At 49.1% G+C, this 19,319-nt stretch overlaps 1 protein-coding gene across 1 annotated transcript; it reads right to left on the reverse strand.

Moving 5' to 3' along the window:
* Nucleotides 1-4,018: 4,018 nt before the first annotated feature.
* MAP6D1 (MAP6 domain containing 1) lies at nt 4,019-18,524 on the reverse strand. Its single transcript, XM_005490967.4, has 3 exons — nt 17,597-18,524; nt 7,259-7,376; nt 4,019-4,731 (listed from the first exon to the last, which is right to left on the reverse strand). Exons 1-3 carry the CDS (start codon nt 18,094-18,096, stop codon nt 4,654-4,656), a joined length of 696 nt encoding a protein of 231 aa, XP_005491024.2. The 5' UTR covers nt 18,097-18,524; the 3' UTR covers nt 4,019-4,653.
* Nucleotides 18,525-19,319: the final 795 nt, after the last annotated feature.

Consider the following 19,319-nt stretch of genomic DNA (forward strand, 5'->3'; position numbering starts at 1 on the left):
ATAAACCGCCAACTCCCCACAAAAAACCGGAAAAAAGCCCCCAAAACCCGAAACTGCTTTTCCCCCGACTTCTTTGGCGTCTTCAGTCCTTCGCCGCTAACTGCTGCCTCCTCCCTCCCTCAGGCCGGCCGCGGCTCCTCCGGCGTGGTTGGCGCCCTCAGCTGCCCGGGGGCGGCGGGAACCGGCGGTGCCCGGCACGGGGCAGCCCCGCCCCTCACGGAGAGCACTCACAGAGATTCCCCACCACAGCTCCCTCCTCTCAGAGACCCCCTCAGAGAGATGCCCTCAGAGAGATTCCCCTCAGAAATGCCCTCACAGCGATTCTCTTCAAAGACCCCCTCAGAGAGCTCCCTCCCTTCAGAGACCTCCTCACAGAGATCCCCTCACAGAGACGCCCCATCACAGCTCCCCCCTCACAGAGACCCTTCACTGCTCCCTCCCTTCAGAGACCCCTTCACAGAGATTACCCTCAGAGATGCCCTCACAGCGATTCTCTTCAAGGACCCCCTCACAGAGATTCCCCTCAGAGATCAACCCCCCAGCTTCCTCCCCTCAGAGACCCTCTCACAGAGACCCCCCCACCACTGTTCCCTCCCTTGAGAGACCCCCTCTTGGGGACCCCCTCATAGAGATCCCCTCACAGAGACTCCCCCCAGCCCCCTCCCTTTAGAGACGCCTTCAGAGACACCCTCAAAGAGACCTCCCAGCAGCTCCCTCCGCTCAGAGACCCCCTCACAGAGATCCCCCCACTGTTCCCTCCCCTCACAGAGATTCTCCTCACAGAGGACCGCCCCACCCAGCTCCCTCCCCTCACAGAGGCGCCTCCACAGCTCCCTCTCCTCAGAGACCCCTCCACAGTTCCCTCCCCTCACAGAGATCCCTCTCAGCTCCCTCCCCTCATAGAGATCCCTCACAGCTCCCTCCCCTCACAGAGATCCCTCCACAGCGCCTTCCCCTCATAGAGATCCCTCCACAGCTCCCTCCCCTCACAGAGATCCCTCCCTCCACAGCGCCTTCCCCTCATAGAGATCCCTCCACAGCTCCCTCCCCTCAGAGACCCCTCCACAGCTCCCTCCCCTCAGAGATCTCTCCACAGCTCCTTCCCCACCACCCCCTGCCAGCGCTGGGCGCCGGCACTTCACACAGACAAGAATCGAAAAAGTAAGCGAAGTTACCAAACTTCTGTTGCCCTGCCCTGTGGGGAGGAGCCGTGGGTGTCTGTGAGCAGACTAACACGCAGTTGTTTTTGGAAATGCTGCAGAACTCTGTGTTAGTGCTAAATGCCACAGAAGTGCCTCCTGCCCTGGAAGTAAACACAGCCTTTCTTGGCTGCACGACGCCTTTGTGGCAAACCAGGTTGGTCCTTAGGATCAGACATTGCTGCAGTGGCCAAGGCAGGGGAAATGGGGGTGACTAAGGTAGAGGTGATAGGTTTGCATCTGATTGTTCGCTCTCAAAGAAATTAGTGCAATGCACAGAGAAACGTGCAGTTTATGAAAGCAAGCAAATCAGTAATGTGCTGCTTGTGAATTTTGCAAGTTCACAACAAGAACTCTCCTGAGCAATGGTGTATTTCCCACACCAAAGCTTACATTGAGCATGTGGCAGTGCAGGTATTCACTGCTCCCTGCCACAAAACTCACCTTCAGCACCCCAACAGGCCAGGTGTCCGCAGGATTAAACAAAACAAGCAGGTTCAGTGTCACCCTAGAGATAGTAAATTCCAAAGAAAATTCTTCTTTTTTAAAGGACATTTCTTTATGTGTCAAATAACCCTTACTTGCAGTGTGATTCACAATCGAAAATCCTTGAGGGACCTGGACATGGGCCCAGAGCAATTGGGAAGACAAATACTAGTGTGAGAGCAGTGTTGGAAGCAATTCTGGCATCACGACTCCCTGGAGCCTGCAAAACTCCTGCAGATTTGACTTCTCCAGAGGAATTTGATGTGATACCTTTCGATGTGGCTGAGGTGGGCATTTTTCACACAAAATCAGGTAAGTTGCAGACACTGACAGCCAGTGGCATCACCCTGGACCTTACAGGTAAGTACCTGCTCACTTTTCCTTCTATTCATTGCTCAGGTACATTGAGCAGCAGCTTGTGAGCCTTTGGCTTTCTCCTGGAAGTCTCTTGAGGCATAGCTGGAAGAGCTATTGCGCTGTCTAGGGAAACTGGTTGTATCTCCAGCACTTTTACTGACTGAAATGTTCTTGGGGATAACTGTAAAGCAGTGGTCTCTTCTACCGTTCAATGCCATCACCTTTTGCTGTGATTTATGTGAGATGGCAGAGTGAAACTGAGGTGAAACAACAGGGCACAGCGTGGGTACTGCAGAAAGGGATCTACATCAAAGTGCATCAAACCTCTGTGCATTTCACAGGGAATGCAGCTGGGCCACAGCTCTGAGTGTGCCCTCAAGCTGTCCTTGCTGGGGGCTGTGCCTGGGGGAAGGTTCCAGGAGTAAGGAACTGACTGCTGATGGCTCTGAATACATCCCCTGATGCACTGCTTGGTGTCTAGTGTGCCCTGCTGTCATGCAGTGACAAAATGTACTGCAAGGTTGAATATCTGAGGATTGTATTTTACAACAACAACAAAAATATGTGAGAGAACCAATAGCCAAAATACATTTTAATTTATTAAATTAAATCCAGTCCATTTGATAAAATACAAGCTTATTATATTACCAATTTGTTTAAACCTGGGTCATTTTTTAAGAAATACAGTCAAATAAGAAGTGATAATAGACAATTTCCTTTTTACTTTTTTTTTTCCTTGCTGTTAATAAAGTCCAGGATTGAAATGAACTTAAATAATTTGAACAAAACTGTTAAAAACGTTATAAAGAGATTAAACAAGCAGATTGAATTCTTAGAAACATCTAACATGCAAAACTTCTTTTAGCACAGTTTGAATGCTTCAAATGAATTTCCTGAAAAATGAATTTCCTGAAAAATTATTTTGGCAAGCACTGGGATTACTGCAGGTTTCTCCAAGGATGAGTGTGGGACGAGCCATCCCTTGTCCCAGGCAAATGCAGCTCACTGCAGGTGCTCCCTGCTCTGGTGGTTGTGTTGGGTCCCACCATGGTGAGCAGGGATGGCACCATTAAATTCCCACATAATGCAGTGAGAGGATGCTGTCTGCATGTATTGCCAGTACAGTTCACATGCCAACAGCTCAAACATTGTTCTTATGGGAATTATCAGCAATGCATTCGTTTTAGCAGAATCCCCAAAGTTCATTAAATTTGTCTTAGACTTCAGCTAGTAAGAAGGTTAAGAAAAAATCCTCCTGTGTAAAAGTCTGTTTTATTACAGATGAATGAGGATCTGATCACTGTTCAAGTCTGAGGATAGTTTCCCTTGTTCTGGACAACACACATGTGTTGCAAACACAAAGTAAAAGTTTTTCAATTTCTTTTTCCAAAATAATTAGTAAATCCATTAAATAAGCAGTAGGCTAATTATATTGCATAAGTTATCGAAATAGAAATTGTAAAGTCTCGATGAACAAAGGCTAAAAAAATGGTTTCTTAAAACACATGTACCTCAGCAAATGTTAATGCACAGCAGTCTAAAAAAATCAGCTTCAGAACAATGACACTTGGAACGGCCTATCTCAGAAATGACAGATGGCTTACATTCTACATTACATTTCTCTTTAAGAAGAATATCTAAGTAACATTCACTTGTGGTTGTTCCTAGCATTAGCATTACCAATATACAGGCGATAATTGAGGAATTTCAAGGCAATATTTTCCACCTTGCATATGCAAAGAGTTAACATTTATTAAAAGTATAAGCATATCCTTTTCATTAAAGGATCACAAATTGCTTTAGGTAAAATCCATGTACAATATTTACAGCTATACAAGTTATGTAAGTATCTTAGATCCTCTGGAGAGTACTGGTGGGTGCCTGGCTGTATCCATGCACTCCTCTCCACACCAGCCTGGTGCACTGCTGTCAGGGCTGTCTCCTGGAGTTCAGTCCTCTCTTGCTCCTGCATCAGCTCCCCAGTTTTGGAACTATCCAGCTTCCCAGCCTTAAAGGCCCAGGACACTGCACGTGCCAGATTTATTTCAGAGTTCAATGACATTGGCTTCCTCCAGCTTCTAAACCAACTTTGGAAGTTCAGAGCAGCCCCTTGGAAGCTGTGCTTTCTGGTGATGCCATTTGAGGTCCTACTCCCAAAACTCCCCAAAAGCTCAGAAGTCAGCCAGACTACTCCCTCTCTTTCAGTGGCCTACTTAGAGGGTGTTGCTAAATAAAACTGGTTTGGGTTTTAATTATCCATCCTGCCTGCAACCGTTTTCCCTCCTACCCTGTGTCTTTCTGAGTGGGGCTGCTGCCTGCAATCCTGCCTTTGCTGCCCAGAGTCAATCTCCTAATGTGACGCCAGCTGGCATAGTAATGAACCTGCTCCTGTGAAAAACTGGGTCACTCCTTGCAGCATGCTGTGCCAGCTCTGAACCAAGCTTTGCGGTTTGTTGTGTGAACAGAAAGTGTGTGTGCATGTCATTAATCACTGGAGCTGCTTCTGGTAACACTGGGCCTTTGATCTTAACGCTCCTCATGAAAATTGCATAGTGGTACATCTCTAACAAACTCCAGGTTTGAGCTGCCTAGCTGTGAGGAGGGTCCAGGTTCACACGTTGAGGATCCGTGATGGCGCCTGGAAAACAGCAGAAGGGTTGGGGGAGAACCTGGTCTTCACCTCTGGGATCTGGAGGGGTGAGGAAGGGAGAAAAGCACATTAGTGTGACACAGGATACAACTGTCAAGAGTTTGAGGGGCCTGGGGTGTTGTGAGGATCTATCTGCTCTCCCTGTAACCGTGCCCAGGTGTTAACCCAGTGAGATTGGTCTTGCTGCACAGGGTGATTCAAGGGCACGTGTGATGCTGGCAAACACTGCAAGCACCACAACAAATTCACTGCTGGATGGGTGCTGGATTGAAGTGAGAGGAATTACAGTGGTGTGTGTCTGGTCCTCAAGCTTTTGGAGAATGCCATCCAGGCTCCATCAAAATGTTCCACTGTAATGCTTTATGGGGCCATGGCCCATGTCTGCTGTGAAGAGAGGTGCAGACCTGGAGGACCCAAAGGAGACAAACTGGTAACTGGAGATGCCAGGCTGTTAAACTGCAAGGACTTGGATAAGGATGTAAACTTCTCACACTTGGAGGAAAGGCAGAGATAGCAATGGTCGCTTTCTCTGATGTCTGTGGAATCAGAATTTCATGCAGTATGCAGCCCCTGTAGTTGTACTGAAGCATGAAGGACACCTGGATGCTTCTGTCATCCCTAATGCTGAAAACTCAAAGGATTTTATATAGGACTGGCTGTAGATGTGCATCCAGCCCAGGACTCGGGGTGAATCTGGCCATAAAACATGAAAGGGTTGAAAGCTCTGCTGAGTATGCTGATGGCATCATCCAAGCAGAGAAAGAAGTGCAAAACTACAAAGAGAGTATAGGGAAAGCTATTGATCTCTGGTTGATGTTGTTTCATTGTTCTGATTTTTCCATTCCTCTGGGGATGCATCTGACACACCAAGGAACAAGTGCAATGTCATAAAAAACATGCACAGCTCAGTGGCTGGGGAGAACCAGCAGCCTGAGCCCTGCATTGCAGGCTGTCAGGACACACCAGAAACCTGATTCCCATGTCTGGCAAAGCCAGGGGCTCCAGATGAGAGGGAAAATCCTAATGGCCAGGTGTAAACCAGGGAGAACTGACTTCTCTTTGGACTGGTGGCTTTTTGGCACCATCTTCATTCCTGGCTACACCTTTGCCATGCTGTCTGTTAGAGAGACTGCGATGGTGCCCTGGGGCTCCAGGAGGTGGGACCTTTGCTTGCATGGTTCAGAGAACAGTGGCCATGGTAGCATGTGTTTGTGTCTAGAATTCTAGTCTTTGCTTTCCCTTCCTCAAGAACTGGGATAGGGACCTTCAGGGGTTTATCTGGAACCCCCTTCTTTGTATCCCAACTGACAAACTGGAAACCACCATATTTTTACTCCCTAGGGTCAGAACGCAAAATTAAATTAACAAGGGTGAAATACGAGGTTAAAGGGTTAAATGCAAGGTGTGTCTCATCATTGCACCTCAGTAAACAGCCCAGGCTATTCAGAGCAAGGAGGAAGTTTTGGTGAGGTTTGCACATTCAGTTTTGCCTGAGGTCACTGTCCCACTTTCAGCAGAGCTGGCTATACCCATCCTGAGCCTTGTTGCAGCAGTGTGCCAGCAATCCTCTGCGGAGGAGGCACTTGACTGTCTGCTGATTAAACACTTCTTCCTTGTCTCCTCCAAGGCAAAGATTTACTTTGCACATGTGGCCCTGGAGTAGCTGCTGTTACCTCTGCTGGCACAGCTCACTGTGGCTGGGGAGTTCAGCCCCAGCCCTAGCTCTGCATTCTGACTCATTCAGTGCAGCCTGTGAACAATTCCTGTGCTGTTCTCTTTGGTGGTCTAATGCAAAAAGCAGCTAAAACAGAGCCTTGGCAGTGACACTTCCCTTTCTTCTGGGGATGGGGAGTGTGGGGGGCCCTGTCAGGGAAAATGCTGAGCACAGAATGTTTCCTCATGGGATTTTCAACAGCACCTGTATTTCACAGCAAGAAAATGATCTTTGCTGGTATAGAGAAACTCACAGAAAAAAAATGTAGAGACTCACAGGAAAATCCAAAGGAAGTCTCAGAGTGTGCAGCTTGTGTGTTCATCACAGCCATGTTCTCCTTGGCATTTGTACTGGGGGCAGCTTCTGCCCACACCAGCAAGGGGGAGATTTGTGCTGTCTGGGCAGGTGCTGTTCCTTAGGCAATGATCTGCAGATCCCCAGGCAAACAGCTGTGCCCAGAGGCCAAATCTCACTCTGCAAGCCTAGTGCTAGTCCCCACTGACTGCTGCAAGTTAGTGCAGGAGGTGTCAATGGCACCTTACACACAGAGGGGTGATGGCACACACCTTGTGCATATGGTATAACAGAGGTAATCGTAAATCTTGAACTTCCTTCCAGTTTAAAATCTTTGTCTTGGGTTGAATTATGATCAGTTGCAGTATGACATTGTCTAGCATGGCTTTCTGAAGACAAGGGATGGCCACATTACCTAATGGGCAGAGACAAAACAGTTGTCCACAAGGATGTGGCTTCATCCTAAATGCACCACAGCAATCAAATATGAGGAGTTCCTGATGTGCACTTTGGGCATTATTCACACTGACTTTAGGATTTTTAAAAATGGCTAATTACCTTAAAGTCTGCCTTGTAGCTTGTCTCTTGAACAAAATGGTCTTCTGGGATAATGAAACCTTGTTTTGACTTTATAGGCTTGGATGGTTTTGCTCCAGTCCATGGGCGATACTCTTGTCTGAAATGAGATTGTCAAGACAGAAGAACTTGTAAAAGACAACATTATCACAGGGTACTTCTGCTCAGAGGGTTACACAGCCAGAAGGCAAGGTGGGATGCAAGCAGCTTGCAAGGCTGACCTTGTCTGAGGCATACCAAGTGTTGAATAAAAGAACTGAGCCTAGCAGCCTGTTTCTCTCAGAAAGCCCAGACTGAAAGATGGAACAGGGCACACTGGGCTAACTGGATTCCTGACTTAACTCCTTTTCTTTTCCTACAAAATGTGCTCTGTCCTGGAGGTCATTGGTGCTTCCCTCCTGGATAAGAAGAAGTCAGGGTTACTTTTTGCATGCTAGCCCACAGACCACTTACAAGGTAAAACACTGTCTGGCACGTTGGCCACTCACATTTTAAGACACCTTGATCTGATGTGTGGCCCTCACAAAAGCCAAGCCTGCTGATGTTCCCATACTGAGTGTGGCTCTCTCAGCAGCAGGAGTGTTTGCCAGTGTGGGCTGTGCTGCACAGCTGTGGCAGCTCAGCCTGAAATGCATCCAGAGGGAGACACCATCTCAGCTGGCAGATGCTTACGCTGATGATTTTCCTTCAGATGGGGGGAAGTGCTTTAAATCTGCATGAGGATGTCTGAGAAGGCATTGCTGCTCCAAGAATAAGTCAGCCAAGGGTCATCTGAGAAATGCACAGACTGCACTGAGAAAGGGGCAGCACCAAAGAACAGCATTGCAGGGTCTGCTTAGTTCAGCTGCCAGCTCCCTTCTGCAGCTTTCCCTCAGATTCCCTGCACCCCTTGTCACAAACAGGCCTCAATAGGGCCCCTGCCATCAGGACTTGCTGGATGCTGCAGCAGCAGCCAGCTGAGATGTCTTGTTGCTCAGAGGAAGACAGAAGTCTGTTCTGTTTGTGAGTGTATCTCTGGCAACGAATTCAGGCAGCTTCTGTAGCAAAAGGAGAGGTGACTAACCGAGATGTGACCATCTTATTTTCATCCCCTGCCATGGTTCAATAACCACATTTTACTATCTGCTTATATACAGGATCAAGGGGTAAGACTGAGGCTTGTTTTAATGTGTCAAGCTTATCTTTGATCACAGCCTTTCTGAGTTTTATTTTCCCAAGCATGCTATTTGCTTTATTTATAATAGTTGCAAATTCCTCTTTTAAATCTCTAACTCAAAGTGCATAAATGTTATTTTAGAATGAGTAGTTTGGATTTGATTATTTTAGTATATTATGGACAATGTCCTATGGAAGAACTGTTGGAAAGGAAAGCCAGGCCCCTGTCAGGGCTGTCTGTGTTGCATTGCAAATCTTGTTTATAATCAATCAGTTTGTTCTTGCTGTCCTGAGCTGCCACCTTCTGCCTTCTCTGCACCACGCTGTTTGGGCCTGCTCAGGCAGCAGGTGAGTGCCCACACAGCATCCCTGGTGCCTCAGGTGAGTGCCCACACAGCACCCCTGGTGCCTCAGGTGAGTGCCCACGCAGCATCCCTGGTGCTGGTGGTGCCATTCCTGCTCCCTTCCTGTCACACCTCAGGATAAGGCAGCACTTTAGAAGAAAGGTGATTTGGACCAAGCAATGCCCCAAGAAGGCAACATTTCAGCAGGGAATCCCAGATGTGAATGAAAGCAGAGCTAAATCTGACCTCTGTCCTGCTGCACAGCCAGAGAGAGGACACAGCTAGTGGGCAAAATAGCAGCAAAATGGTACAAAACCATCAGTTACCTCCCCACAGTTTCTAGGAACTGGAACCTGCTGCTCCACATAAAGCCCCATTTCCTCAGGAATGCTGGTGGCATTGATTCCTAGCCATTCATGCCTGTGCTGACTGATCTCCCTGCTGCAATGGAGTGTGTCTCCAGCTTTCAATGAATGACTGTGCTGCCTGCCTGTGCAGCCAACTCTGTCTCGATGCTTTATAGCAGATCATTTGCTGATTTGGCAGGCCCCCAAGCTCAGTCCTTTTGGATCACAAGACCCTCGTTTTGGCTGGAAGTCAAACCATTCTCCTCTCAGCCTGGATAGTCAAAACTAGTTTTGAGGCACCTACATGCACTGAGGAAATGCTCCCCACAGAATCAGAAACATAAGGGCAGATACAGTCATGGCCCACACCACAGCAGCATTTCTGGTTTGTAACTGGGATTTTGCTCTGGGGGAACCCAGAACTCTGAGCCAAAAGTGAGGGGCAGAGTAAAACAGAGACAACTTAGCTTGACTCCTTTTGGGAGCTGAGGTACTTAACACAAGAAAGGAATATTATAACCTTTGGTCAAGAAAGTGCAGCTAACTAAATTTGCTCTGCTTCTAAGCTTGCAGGACACATAAGCTTGTATTCCCATCTCCAGCTGCATAGCCAAGAGTCAGAAAGAACACGAGCCCAAATATCAGTCTGGTGACTTGACTAGAAATCAGTCTTGGAGTCATCAGTGGAGCCAATCTGAGCAAAGCCTGGGGAAGAGGAATGGCCTGTTTTTATGTTACTTAGTTTAAGATGTCAAGTGCCAAGATTAGTGACTGTCTCCCCCTTTGTACCCTGTGTAGTGTGACATCCAGCTGCTGCTGGGGGTGAATATGTGAGACTGACTGTTGCTGCTGGAGACCATGATCTTCATCCTTCCTGCTGCACCCCTCTCCTCCTCCCCCTGTGCCTAGGCAGCAGCAGTTGTCAGGGCACTTTGGGACTGCAAGGACCTGCAGTGGAGGGAAGGTAGCCTCCATGCCAGAACTCAGTGACCAGGCTCTCCTGAGGTTCTGTTTTGTCCTCCACTCTTGCAACCTAGATGTGAATTTCTGATCTCCACAAATAGAAATGACCTGGTGGTAGCTGAAGTACTAAACCATTGGGGTTGTGAAAGAGAAAGACCTCCTGAGTAGCACACAGGTTTTAAAACAGCAGTGATCAGAGGGGAAGGGCTGGTTTTTATGTACTGCTGTTCCTTTACCTCTAACTCACTCTAGGAATAATTAAGAAGCAGCTTTTTGCCAGTGGGTTGCCCCAGTGCTTTGATCATATAAATCACTGCTTTTTCAACTGTTTCTTTGCTCTTTCTCAAAATTGGTTATTAGAGCTCGAGAAAAGGCATTTCTTTTGTAATGTGTGGGGATGTGTCTGCAGGGGAGGGTCTGAATCAGTGCAGTGTGGAGAGGGAGGCTTGTGGCCTGCTGGGACAGTTTAACCCCTGTGGTGGTGAGAGATGGAGCAAGTGGGAGTACAAATAATGTATAGGCTAGAAACAAAGACAAACCAGCACTGGAGTGTTAATTACCAGGGTGTTGTGATGAAGCCCAGCATTGATGAGAGCTGCTTCACTGAGCTGCTGTTTATGAGCCACCTCCCCCCGGGTGAGCAGGACTGCCTGTACCAGGCTGTCAAACAGCTGAGGCAGGGGCCAGGCAGGAGAAATGGCCCCACCATCATTCACCAGCATGGCCCTGCAGACTTCAGGGCATGATTTGGGAATGATGCATTTGGGATTGGTCCTTCTGTTCTTTCCAGCCACACTGGCTGCTGCTGCTGCAGCTCGAGCTGCTGGATGCTGTGACTACACAATGACCAGCCTATGTGCTGCCTCCAGCTCTTTCCCTATTCCATGTGCTCTACTGTTTTCTGCTTTGCAGAGAAAGCTGTCTGCAAAATCCTTTTTATTTCACTAGTGACCTAGTGAAAATCTAGCCTAGAAAGCTTTTTAATTTCACCAAGGTGAAGGGCACTTCTGTTAGGTGTAGGGAGGCAGTGGGAATGCCAACAGTGCTGTTTGCAGTGCTGGGGCTGCTGTTTCCATACAGATTTATCTTCAGCATGGAGCTGAAGATATTATGAAGCTGAAGTATGTTATTTATCTTTATAGTCATGGAGCACCAATGCCAGAGCAGTTGTCATTTTAGTACCTCATCTTCATGTCACAGTTTTCTTCCCATGATTAATTATCACTGGTGGTTCTGAGCCACTGCATAACATTTCTTATATAAGAATTGGAGAAAAAGGCTCATTCTGTATAGCTGACCATAACTCAGAGCTATGCTGCCCGACCTGGTCTGTGTTCATTCTTCTCCCCTCTTCCTTCTCATACCCAGCACACCAGTGACAATTAAACAGCATCATGAACATTTTTCCAAATTTCCTTTTAGAAGGAACTTGTGTGCCCAGCTTGGGCTTTCTTTTGAAAGTACAAACTACTCTAGAGTCCCCTGGAGAAGTCAGACTGGTGTGGGAGAGGTTTTGCCTGAAGGTGTGGGGTGTGAAATGTCTCTGTTTGCAACACAGCTCTTCACAGACTACTGTCAGGGCTGTGCTGGTTTGCCCAGGCAGAGCTGGGTGTTCAGCAGTGCTCTCCCAAGGGACAGCCTAAGTGTTGGCAAAGCCCTCCACAGGTCAGGGAGGGTGCTATGATGTCTCCTGGCAAATGGAGGATTGCAGATGTTACAGTGAGAGCTCTGCATGACAAAGTCAGGAGCCCTCCTGGATAATGGAGCCATTGAACTGCTTCTCCTCTGAGCTGTGTCAGACACTGCTGGGGTGCCCTTCCAAGCCTCAGACACAGAGGCAGATTGTGCCCATCCTCCTACCCAGCCAAAGAGCCCAGCATGAGGACAGAAATGGGGGAAAGGCTGAAGGAGGGAAGGAAAATAGAGGGGTAGAGAAAAGACATAGCAGACAGACAGACCAACACACAGGAATTACAGAGGAGGAAAGCAGAAGCTTTTTGGATATTTCCTGTCTCAACTCTCACCTCCAGTAAGGTCAGGCTGTTCATAAGTCATAAGAAGGAAGCAACAGCAAAAGGCTTGAATGAAAGTACAAGACAAAAGCCCTAAGACTCAAACTGTTATCTTAGGGTGAGTTTTAGGGAGTTCCTTTACTCACAGGCAAATGCCCAAGTAAGGAGCACTTACATTGGGGTGACAGGACAGGCAGCTGCTTCTCTTTTATCAGAACATGTGACTGGGGATGTGTGGGTAGGTCTGAGGGTCTTGACTTCTGCCATCCACTCATTTTCCATTCTTTCACTCTAACATAAGTCTGAATGGACTTTAAGTGGAGGAAATGCCTCCTACTTTAAAGAACATCTTTGAATCCCACATTTCAGTTCTACAGCATAGCTTGCACAACAGACACCCTCTCTATTCCCACCCCACTGTGTCTCTCTCACACACCTCTGTGCCCCTCCAAGCCCTCCCTGCCCCAGCCAGGCTATGCAGTGCACAGTGGCACTCTCTGGATCCATTCCAATGCCTGCACCAAGCAAGCTTACTTCTTAAATAGCATAAAAATCAGGGGCTTGAGTATTAATTTCCCCAGGCAGCGAGATACTTAAGAATGTAAAGATAACTGTAAGCCTTGATTATAAAAGATTTACTGCTATTATTAAGGATAAGCATGCCTTTAAAGATCTTGCTGGATCAAGGATGGAGCTCCTCATACACAGTACTATTAACCCTGCAGGCTCAGGTTCAGCAATCCCATACATTGCTGAACACAAGCTCAGGTATTTTCACTGCTTTCTGCACAGCAAAATAATAAGATGTTTTTCAGAGTGAGGAGTCACCACAGTTCACTTTGCTTTTCTGCACAAGCACTATTTGAAAGCAGATGAATGTTCAGGCAGCCTAGTAACACACACTGAGTGCATCCATAGGTATGAGGAAAAGCCTTCACTTGGTATCCCTCCTGGTCAGGGATGTCTGCTTCATGGTCATGGAATAGCATGTGCTGAATATTTGTACAGGAGGATTGGAATTCAGTTTGCTGAGGTATCTTCCACCTGATATCCCCAAAAATCATGAGCAATGGCACAACAGACACCTTTCCTCTTAATTATTCCAGCTCTTTATGAGGTTTCTTTTCATCAGAAAAAAGAACATGGCTCACTCTGGGTGAGCAGGAAACCCTCCTGATCTCAAGGCCCCAGTTTGATGTTTTTCAATGCTGTGCTTCCCAGGTGCAAACCAGCTGAGTGCTCTTGACTCTCACGCCTGCTCAAAATGTCATGGAAACCCCAGCTGCAGAGACTGGGCTCTGCTCAGGCCTGCACTGTATGTGTGTGCAGAAACTTGCAGTCATCTCCCAGTTCCCCAAGTGCCAATACAAGTAAAGATGATGGGAAAAGAGGCAAAACAACTGCTCACCGCTCTGCTGCAACATTTTCACTTACACACCTGAAGTGTTTTCCAAAAGCTGGCAGGCTACTGAAGGGAGAACTGATGTCTGCAGTGATTTATAGCATAGCTGAGCCTTGAACAGGGTTCTCCTCCCAGCAGTACTAGCCCTGACAGAGAAGCTGTGCCTTCATCCCTGTTGCCTTCTAACAAGGTGAGAAGATGACATCCAAAGAACAGAGCCAGGTGGGGATGCTGACAGCACCAGTTTCTCTCACTCTCTGTTAAGGGAGCTAAGTAAAGCACTTCTCTATTTCTAGAGTGTCTGCTAAATGCAATCAAGACCTAGTACTACAATTAATGGTGTGCAAAGCCAAAAGTACACAGCACCTGCAATTTACTGCTGAAGGAAGAAGTCACTTCCGTGACACCAAAGGACAAACCCTTGGGAAGGTGCAGAGAGGCCACTCAGCACTTTCTTCTGCCTCCTCCAGCATCAGTAAGGTGTAATCTACTGCAACCCTCTGCAGCAGTCCCCAGGATCTTTTCACAGTTGGAGCACATCCCATTTTAGGCTTTCAAGTGCAGCTTGTATTGATTTGCCTTAACCTGTGTGCCTGAGCGTGCCTGAGCTCCCACAATGCACCCCCATTGGGTTTGACTTAATTTAGACCCTGCAAAACTCCAGCCAAAATTCAGGGACTGAAGAGAGAGAGAAGCTGCCCAAAGATCTGGGGACACAGGGCAATAGGGCAGGGAAGTTGTAGGGCAGTTTGTAGGGCAGGCAGTTGTGCTGTCCTTCCACCTTTTATTCAGTTATTATTTCAAAATACAAAAAATCCTCACTTCCTCAGGAGTACAGGTATTGCTCCAACACCCCCTCCACCTTCATCTTTACTCTGGCCATAGATTCCTCCAGTCTCAATCACTGATCCCAGAGGTTTATTTTGTTCTGGGAAATGCCAGGTCATGCTGAGCAGCTTCACTATGTACAGACAGATTTGTGTGCAGCTGTGTTTCCTTCTGAGCTTAGCAGAATGCAGAATGAAGGCTCACAGGAGCATTGCACTCGTACACAAAACCACATCAAATGGTGCTGAATGTTACAGGGGACCCAACACTACCCTTGGGTGCTGCACAGAAACAAACACAACAGGCTGCCAGAGTCAAAATTCCTGAATTAAAAAAACCCAAACAAACGAAAAAAATCTAAAGAAATCCAAACACCTTATAGAGTGAAGCAAGAAAACCAGTATTGCAATTAAAAGCATGGAGTGGACCAGGTATCAATGCCAACTCTTCTGCATTGACAGACTTGTCTTTCCCACTAAGCAAGCCCAGGCAGCTGCTGAGAGCTGGCACAGTCACAAAGTACAGGAGGAGGCTACTGCCCAGCAGTGCCCACACTGTAGGAGCCAATCGTCCAGGAGTCTCACAGTGCATGGCTGACCCAGCTGTGCACAGAGCCTGCTGGAGCACAAAACCCCAATGACCATTTCCTGGGGGAGTGGACACAGCTCCCATGCAGACAAGCCAGTCCTCAGGGCTGACCCACAGGGAGGCTGATACTCCTGCAAGCAGAAAAGAGGGAATCTCCCTAATGTTCTCAGTGAGACTGTCTCACAAAAACCATATGTTCTCATACCTTTGTTTCTCTCCACCATCTGCTGCAGCAGTCCCTGCCTGCATGTCTCTGTAGGACACTTCCTTTTTCTGCCCCAAAGACATCATGGGGTTCCCAACCTCCTCCTCAGGACACAATGGGCCTTAGTAAGAGATCCTCCCTTGCTCTGCCTCTACCATAGGTGCTCTGCCTTCCCTGCTGCCCTCACACTTCAGGGGGAGTACAGTCTACAAGAAGTCAGGAGATCCCTGTTGCCAGAGCACAGTGGGGCTGTGCATGGCCACCAAGGGACAGTTTAATAAACAAGGAGGGTGTTTATGGTCTTTGATACCGAGGCAGATGAAGAATATCAATCCTTAATGGTGCTGGTCAGCTACTACCTGAATAGTGGACAAATGCTTGCAGACTGCAGTGCTGCCTTTGGAAAATAAGGTAAGAGGAGAGGAGTGAACTGTAGTGGTTTTCATGGAAATGTCCTTGTGGGTTGTGAGTGCTCAGCTTACCAAAGGTGGATGTGCTGTGATCAGCCCTTCCCTGCTTCAGACTGCAAGAGTACCATCACAAAACCAGTACCCCAAGTGTAACTAATAATGCGTGTAACTATGCCAAGTACATGCTTAGTCTTTAAAAAAAAACTAAATGAAAATATACTCTTGGAGCCTGTGAAGCTATTGTGAACTTTTCTCCTGCTGCTTGTTGTGTGCTCAGTGGTACGGTGACTTAAATGTGATGTTGTACCAGGTGAAAATCTAAAGAAACTGTGGGAATTACTGGAATAAGGCAAAAGTGGTTTGATTTACATAGTTCTGTCTGCATCAGTTTACTGTGCCTTCAAACAGCCTAAAGGTTTTATATGGGAACTTTATTCTGGTGTGGCTGCCCTGGCTTGTACCTCCATCCTTGCCATTAACTGCTCCTTCTTTCAGCTCTGAGTAGTTCCTCAACTACCTTGAAGTCTTACTTTTTGTAAAATTTGTTTTGGTTTGCATGTTGGTATGTTGCCCCAATCAGTACTTTGTCCTGTGATCTGTAAACTTCTTGTTCTTTGATGACAGTAGTTGAGAGCCTTTGTAAGAACAGACAAGTCAGAGGGAAGGAAGGGGACAGAAGTGACTGTGAGCCCTTGAACAGCTACAGGAAAGCTGTGGCTCTAATGCAGGCTGATGCAGCCTTCCCTCGAGTCAGGCTGAAAAGGCAGGGGAGGCTTCAACAACGAGGTGGAGATGGATGTTTCTGAAAGATGAATCTTGCTAATCTTGTTCTACACAGGTTTCTCTGAAATAATTCCTTGCTGGTTTGAAATTTGAAAGTGCTTTACCTCAAAACCAATAATTACTCTGTGATTGTCCTGTGAGATGTGGCAAAGGAGAAAACAGCACATAAATTCAAGCACTGCAGTTATCCTTTCAGTCTGCATGTTAACTGCACATAGCTGCCTGTGCAGGAGGAGTGGGATAAGCAATGCTGCTGTGCAGGCTGGTAATCCTCCCCGAGGCACCCAGTTTGTCTTAAAAGCACTGTGATAAATAATCTAATGAATTGCAGGGATGAAATTTCCCCTAGGTAGATAATAATATGCAATAGGTGCCTAAATACTTGTGAATCAGTTAGAATAAAAATAATTACTCTATTAGTATACCTCATAGGTATATTAAAACCTGCCAAACATCATTATGAGGGAGCATGTGGTAACAACATGAAACTGATACAATATTCAACAGCAGCACTGTAGGAGCTGAAATCCCTCTCCTTCCATGGAGGATGTCAGTAGGAACAGAAGTTGGGTTTAGGTGCATTCCACCTAACTGCTTGTTCCCAAAAATAAGCATCTGTAATCTGTCATACTGTTCAGAGGGAAAGGAAGACATCAATAAGATAAACCACTTAATTTTTAAAGGTTCTGAGACAAGTGGTTTGTGATAATTTCTTCCATTGCCCATTAGATGACATAGGGGATATATCCTGCAAAATGTCTTCTTGTCTGACTAATCTTTTAAGGCTGTAATTTGGCTCGCCTTGAATGTCGCATTCCAGGAGTTTTAAAGGGAAAACGATGATGGCACTAAGGGATGCGGCTCTCGGGCACGGACGGGACTCGGGCAGCTGTCGGAGGTGCCGTGTCTCCCGGCAGCGGGTGGGTGAAGCGCTGCTGCGCCAGGGCCGGCATCATGGAGCTCTCTCCTCTCCCGGACCGCGGGGCGCGCACCGAGGCCGGCTCCGCTGCCCCGGCACGCACAGGGGCCGCAGGGGCCAGGCACCCGCCCGGGGCACAAGGGACGCTTTTAAGGACAGCATTTCCAAAAGCAAAGGCGGCTTCGGCGAGAGGCTGAGCCCGCCGGCGGGCCGGCAGCCCCCGTCCCCCTCCCCTCGGTGGCGGCTCCCCCGCGCCGCGGCCGCCCGCCGGCATCCCCGCCCCGCGCTGCGGAGGAGCGGCCCCCGCCCGCGGCAGGAGCAGCCCCGGCTCGGAGCGGAGCGGGGACTGGCCGGGCCCGGTTACCTGTAGGAGGTGGTGTGGCCGCCGTCCGCCTGCGAGCGCGGCCGGAGCTGCTCGGGGCCGTCGATCGCCGGTCTCCCGCCGCCGCCGGGCAGGGCGCAGGCGGCGCGTCCCGGGGCGGGCTGGGGGGCGGCCCCGTCCCTCCCGCCGCCGCCGCCGCTACTGGCGCTGACCCAGGGGAAGTCGTCCCTCCTCGGGAGGGGCCACGCTCTGAAGTCCCGCCGGTACTGGGTCTCCGCCGCGAAGGGCTCTTCGGCGGCGGCCGCCCGGCTCTTCCTGCGGCCGCTCGGCTTCCCGGCGGCGGTGTCCCGAGGGCGGCGCACCGGGGCGGGCGGGCGAGCGCTGCCCCGCGGAGGGGGCCCGCCGCGCTGGGGCGGCCCGTCCTCCTGCTCCTCGATGTCCGAGTAGTTGTGGATGGTGAGCGGCACGGAGAGGTCGGACTTGTCCAGCTGGCTCCAGAAGCGGGCCAAGCAGCACACCCGGCTGATGCAGGGCCAGGCCATGGCCGCGGCCGCAGCCCCCGCCTCGCCCGCAGCGGCGCCCGCGGCTCCGGCGCCCGCAGCCGGCCGCGCTCCCGGCTTCAGCCCTCATCGGCAGCAGCCCCTCCTCCCGCCGCCCCCTTCCCCGGTAACGACACCCCCTCGCCGGGATTACGGCCCGCACACGTGACCCGGCTGCCGGCGGGAGCCCCGTGCAGCTGCGGGGGCTGGTGGCGGTGCGGGCGTGGGGAGCGTGGCCGGCACCGGACCCCGCCGGGCTGCGTGCCCGGCTGCCTCGGGGGGCACCGGCTCTGCCCGTGCTGCTTCGGGCCCGGCGTCTGTCTGTTCTTTGCGAGCCTCTCTTTGGGTGCCCGGGAGCGCCGTAGCGCGTCCAGGGACGGCCCCGGCCAGGAGCGCTGCTCCGCGCTAGCCGGGGGTACTGCTCAGCTCTACCTTCGAGGAGCCGTAAGCGTTTGTATGCCAAACCTGGCGCTTATTTTAGAATTGATCTCCGTGAGAAACAGCAGCATTGCCATGCTGGTTTCCAAGAGCTTCGTGCAAATCCTCACCTCTCATAATCCCTCTCCATTTACATTAAACCAATTCACTATTAAAATACTAACTATTGACCACAATCCAAGCATCTATTATATACCTCAATATAGGACCTACATCCTTTACTGCTCGCTGGAGACTGCAAATTACAGCTTTCCTTTTACACATTCAGGTTCAAACCAAACAGCCCTGGCACAAACCATTGAAGCTGACAGAATTACATCAGGAATAAAGTCAGGCTTTTGAAATTTGACATTTTATGGCCAGTAGCCACTTATTACATAATGCTCCTCCACAATTCCCCATTCAGTGGGTTATTACCAAAGCTGAATCTCCCAAAGGATCACCAAACTGTGAAATGCAATGCTGTAAAAGTGAAGAATGCAGATAAATTGATATGCCACCTATTGGAAAATCTATTAAAAGGCTAACAGGACAGGCATTTCATTTCAGAATATAATAATCCAATTACAGGTGGCTATCTGATAAGCAAGGGGTAATAGCTTTACATTGAGGGAGGGCAGGTTTAGATTTATTAGTGAAATTTTTCCTAATGGAGGTGCTGAGGAACAGGTTGCCCAGAGAAGCTGTGGATTCTCCATCCCTGGAAGTGTCCAAGGCCAGGTTGGATGGGCTTGGAGCAACCTGGGATAGGGGAAGGTGTCCCTGCCCCTGGGAGTGGGGTAGAATGA

Source organism: Zonotrichia albicollis, chromosome 9 (genome assembly GCF_047830755.1).
Source record: "Zonotrichia albicollis isolate bZonAlb1 chromosome 9, bZonAlb1.hap1, whole genome shotgun sequence".
NCBI classification, from domain to species: Eukaryota; Metazoa; Chordata; class Aves; order Passeriformes; family Passerellidae; genus Zonotrichia; species Zonotrichia albicollis.

What these genes read in the sequence shown, in the direction of transcription:
- MAP6D1 (XM_005490967.4), bottom strand. Translation starts at nt 18,096, where the DNA reads ATGGCCTGGCCCTGCATCAGCCGGGTGTGCTGCTTGGCCCGCTTCTGG. An exon ending in GGCCACACCACCTCCTACAG is followed by an intron (nt 7,377 to 17,596) that starts GTAACCGGGCCC and finishes ATCTCATTTCAG; the next exon opens with ACAAGAGTATCGCCCATGGA. An exon ending in GCTACAAGGCAGACTTTAAG is followed by an intron (nt 4,732 to 7,258) that starts GTAATTAGCCAT and finishes TCACCCCTCCAG; the next exon opens with ATCCCAGAGGTGAAGACCAG.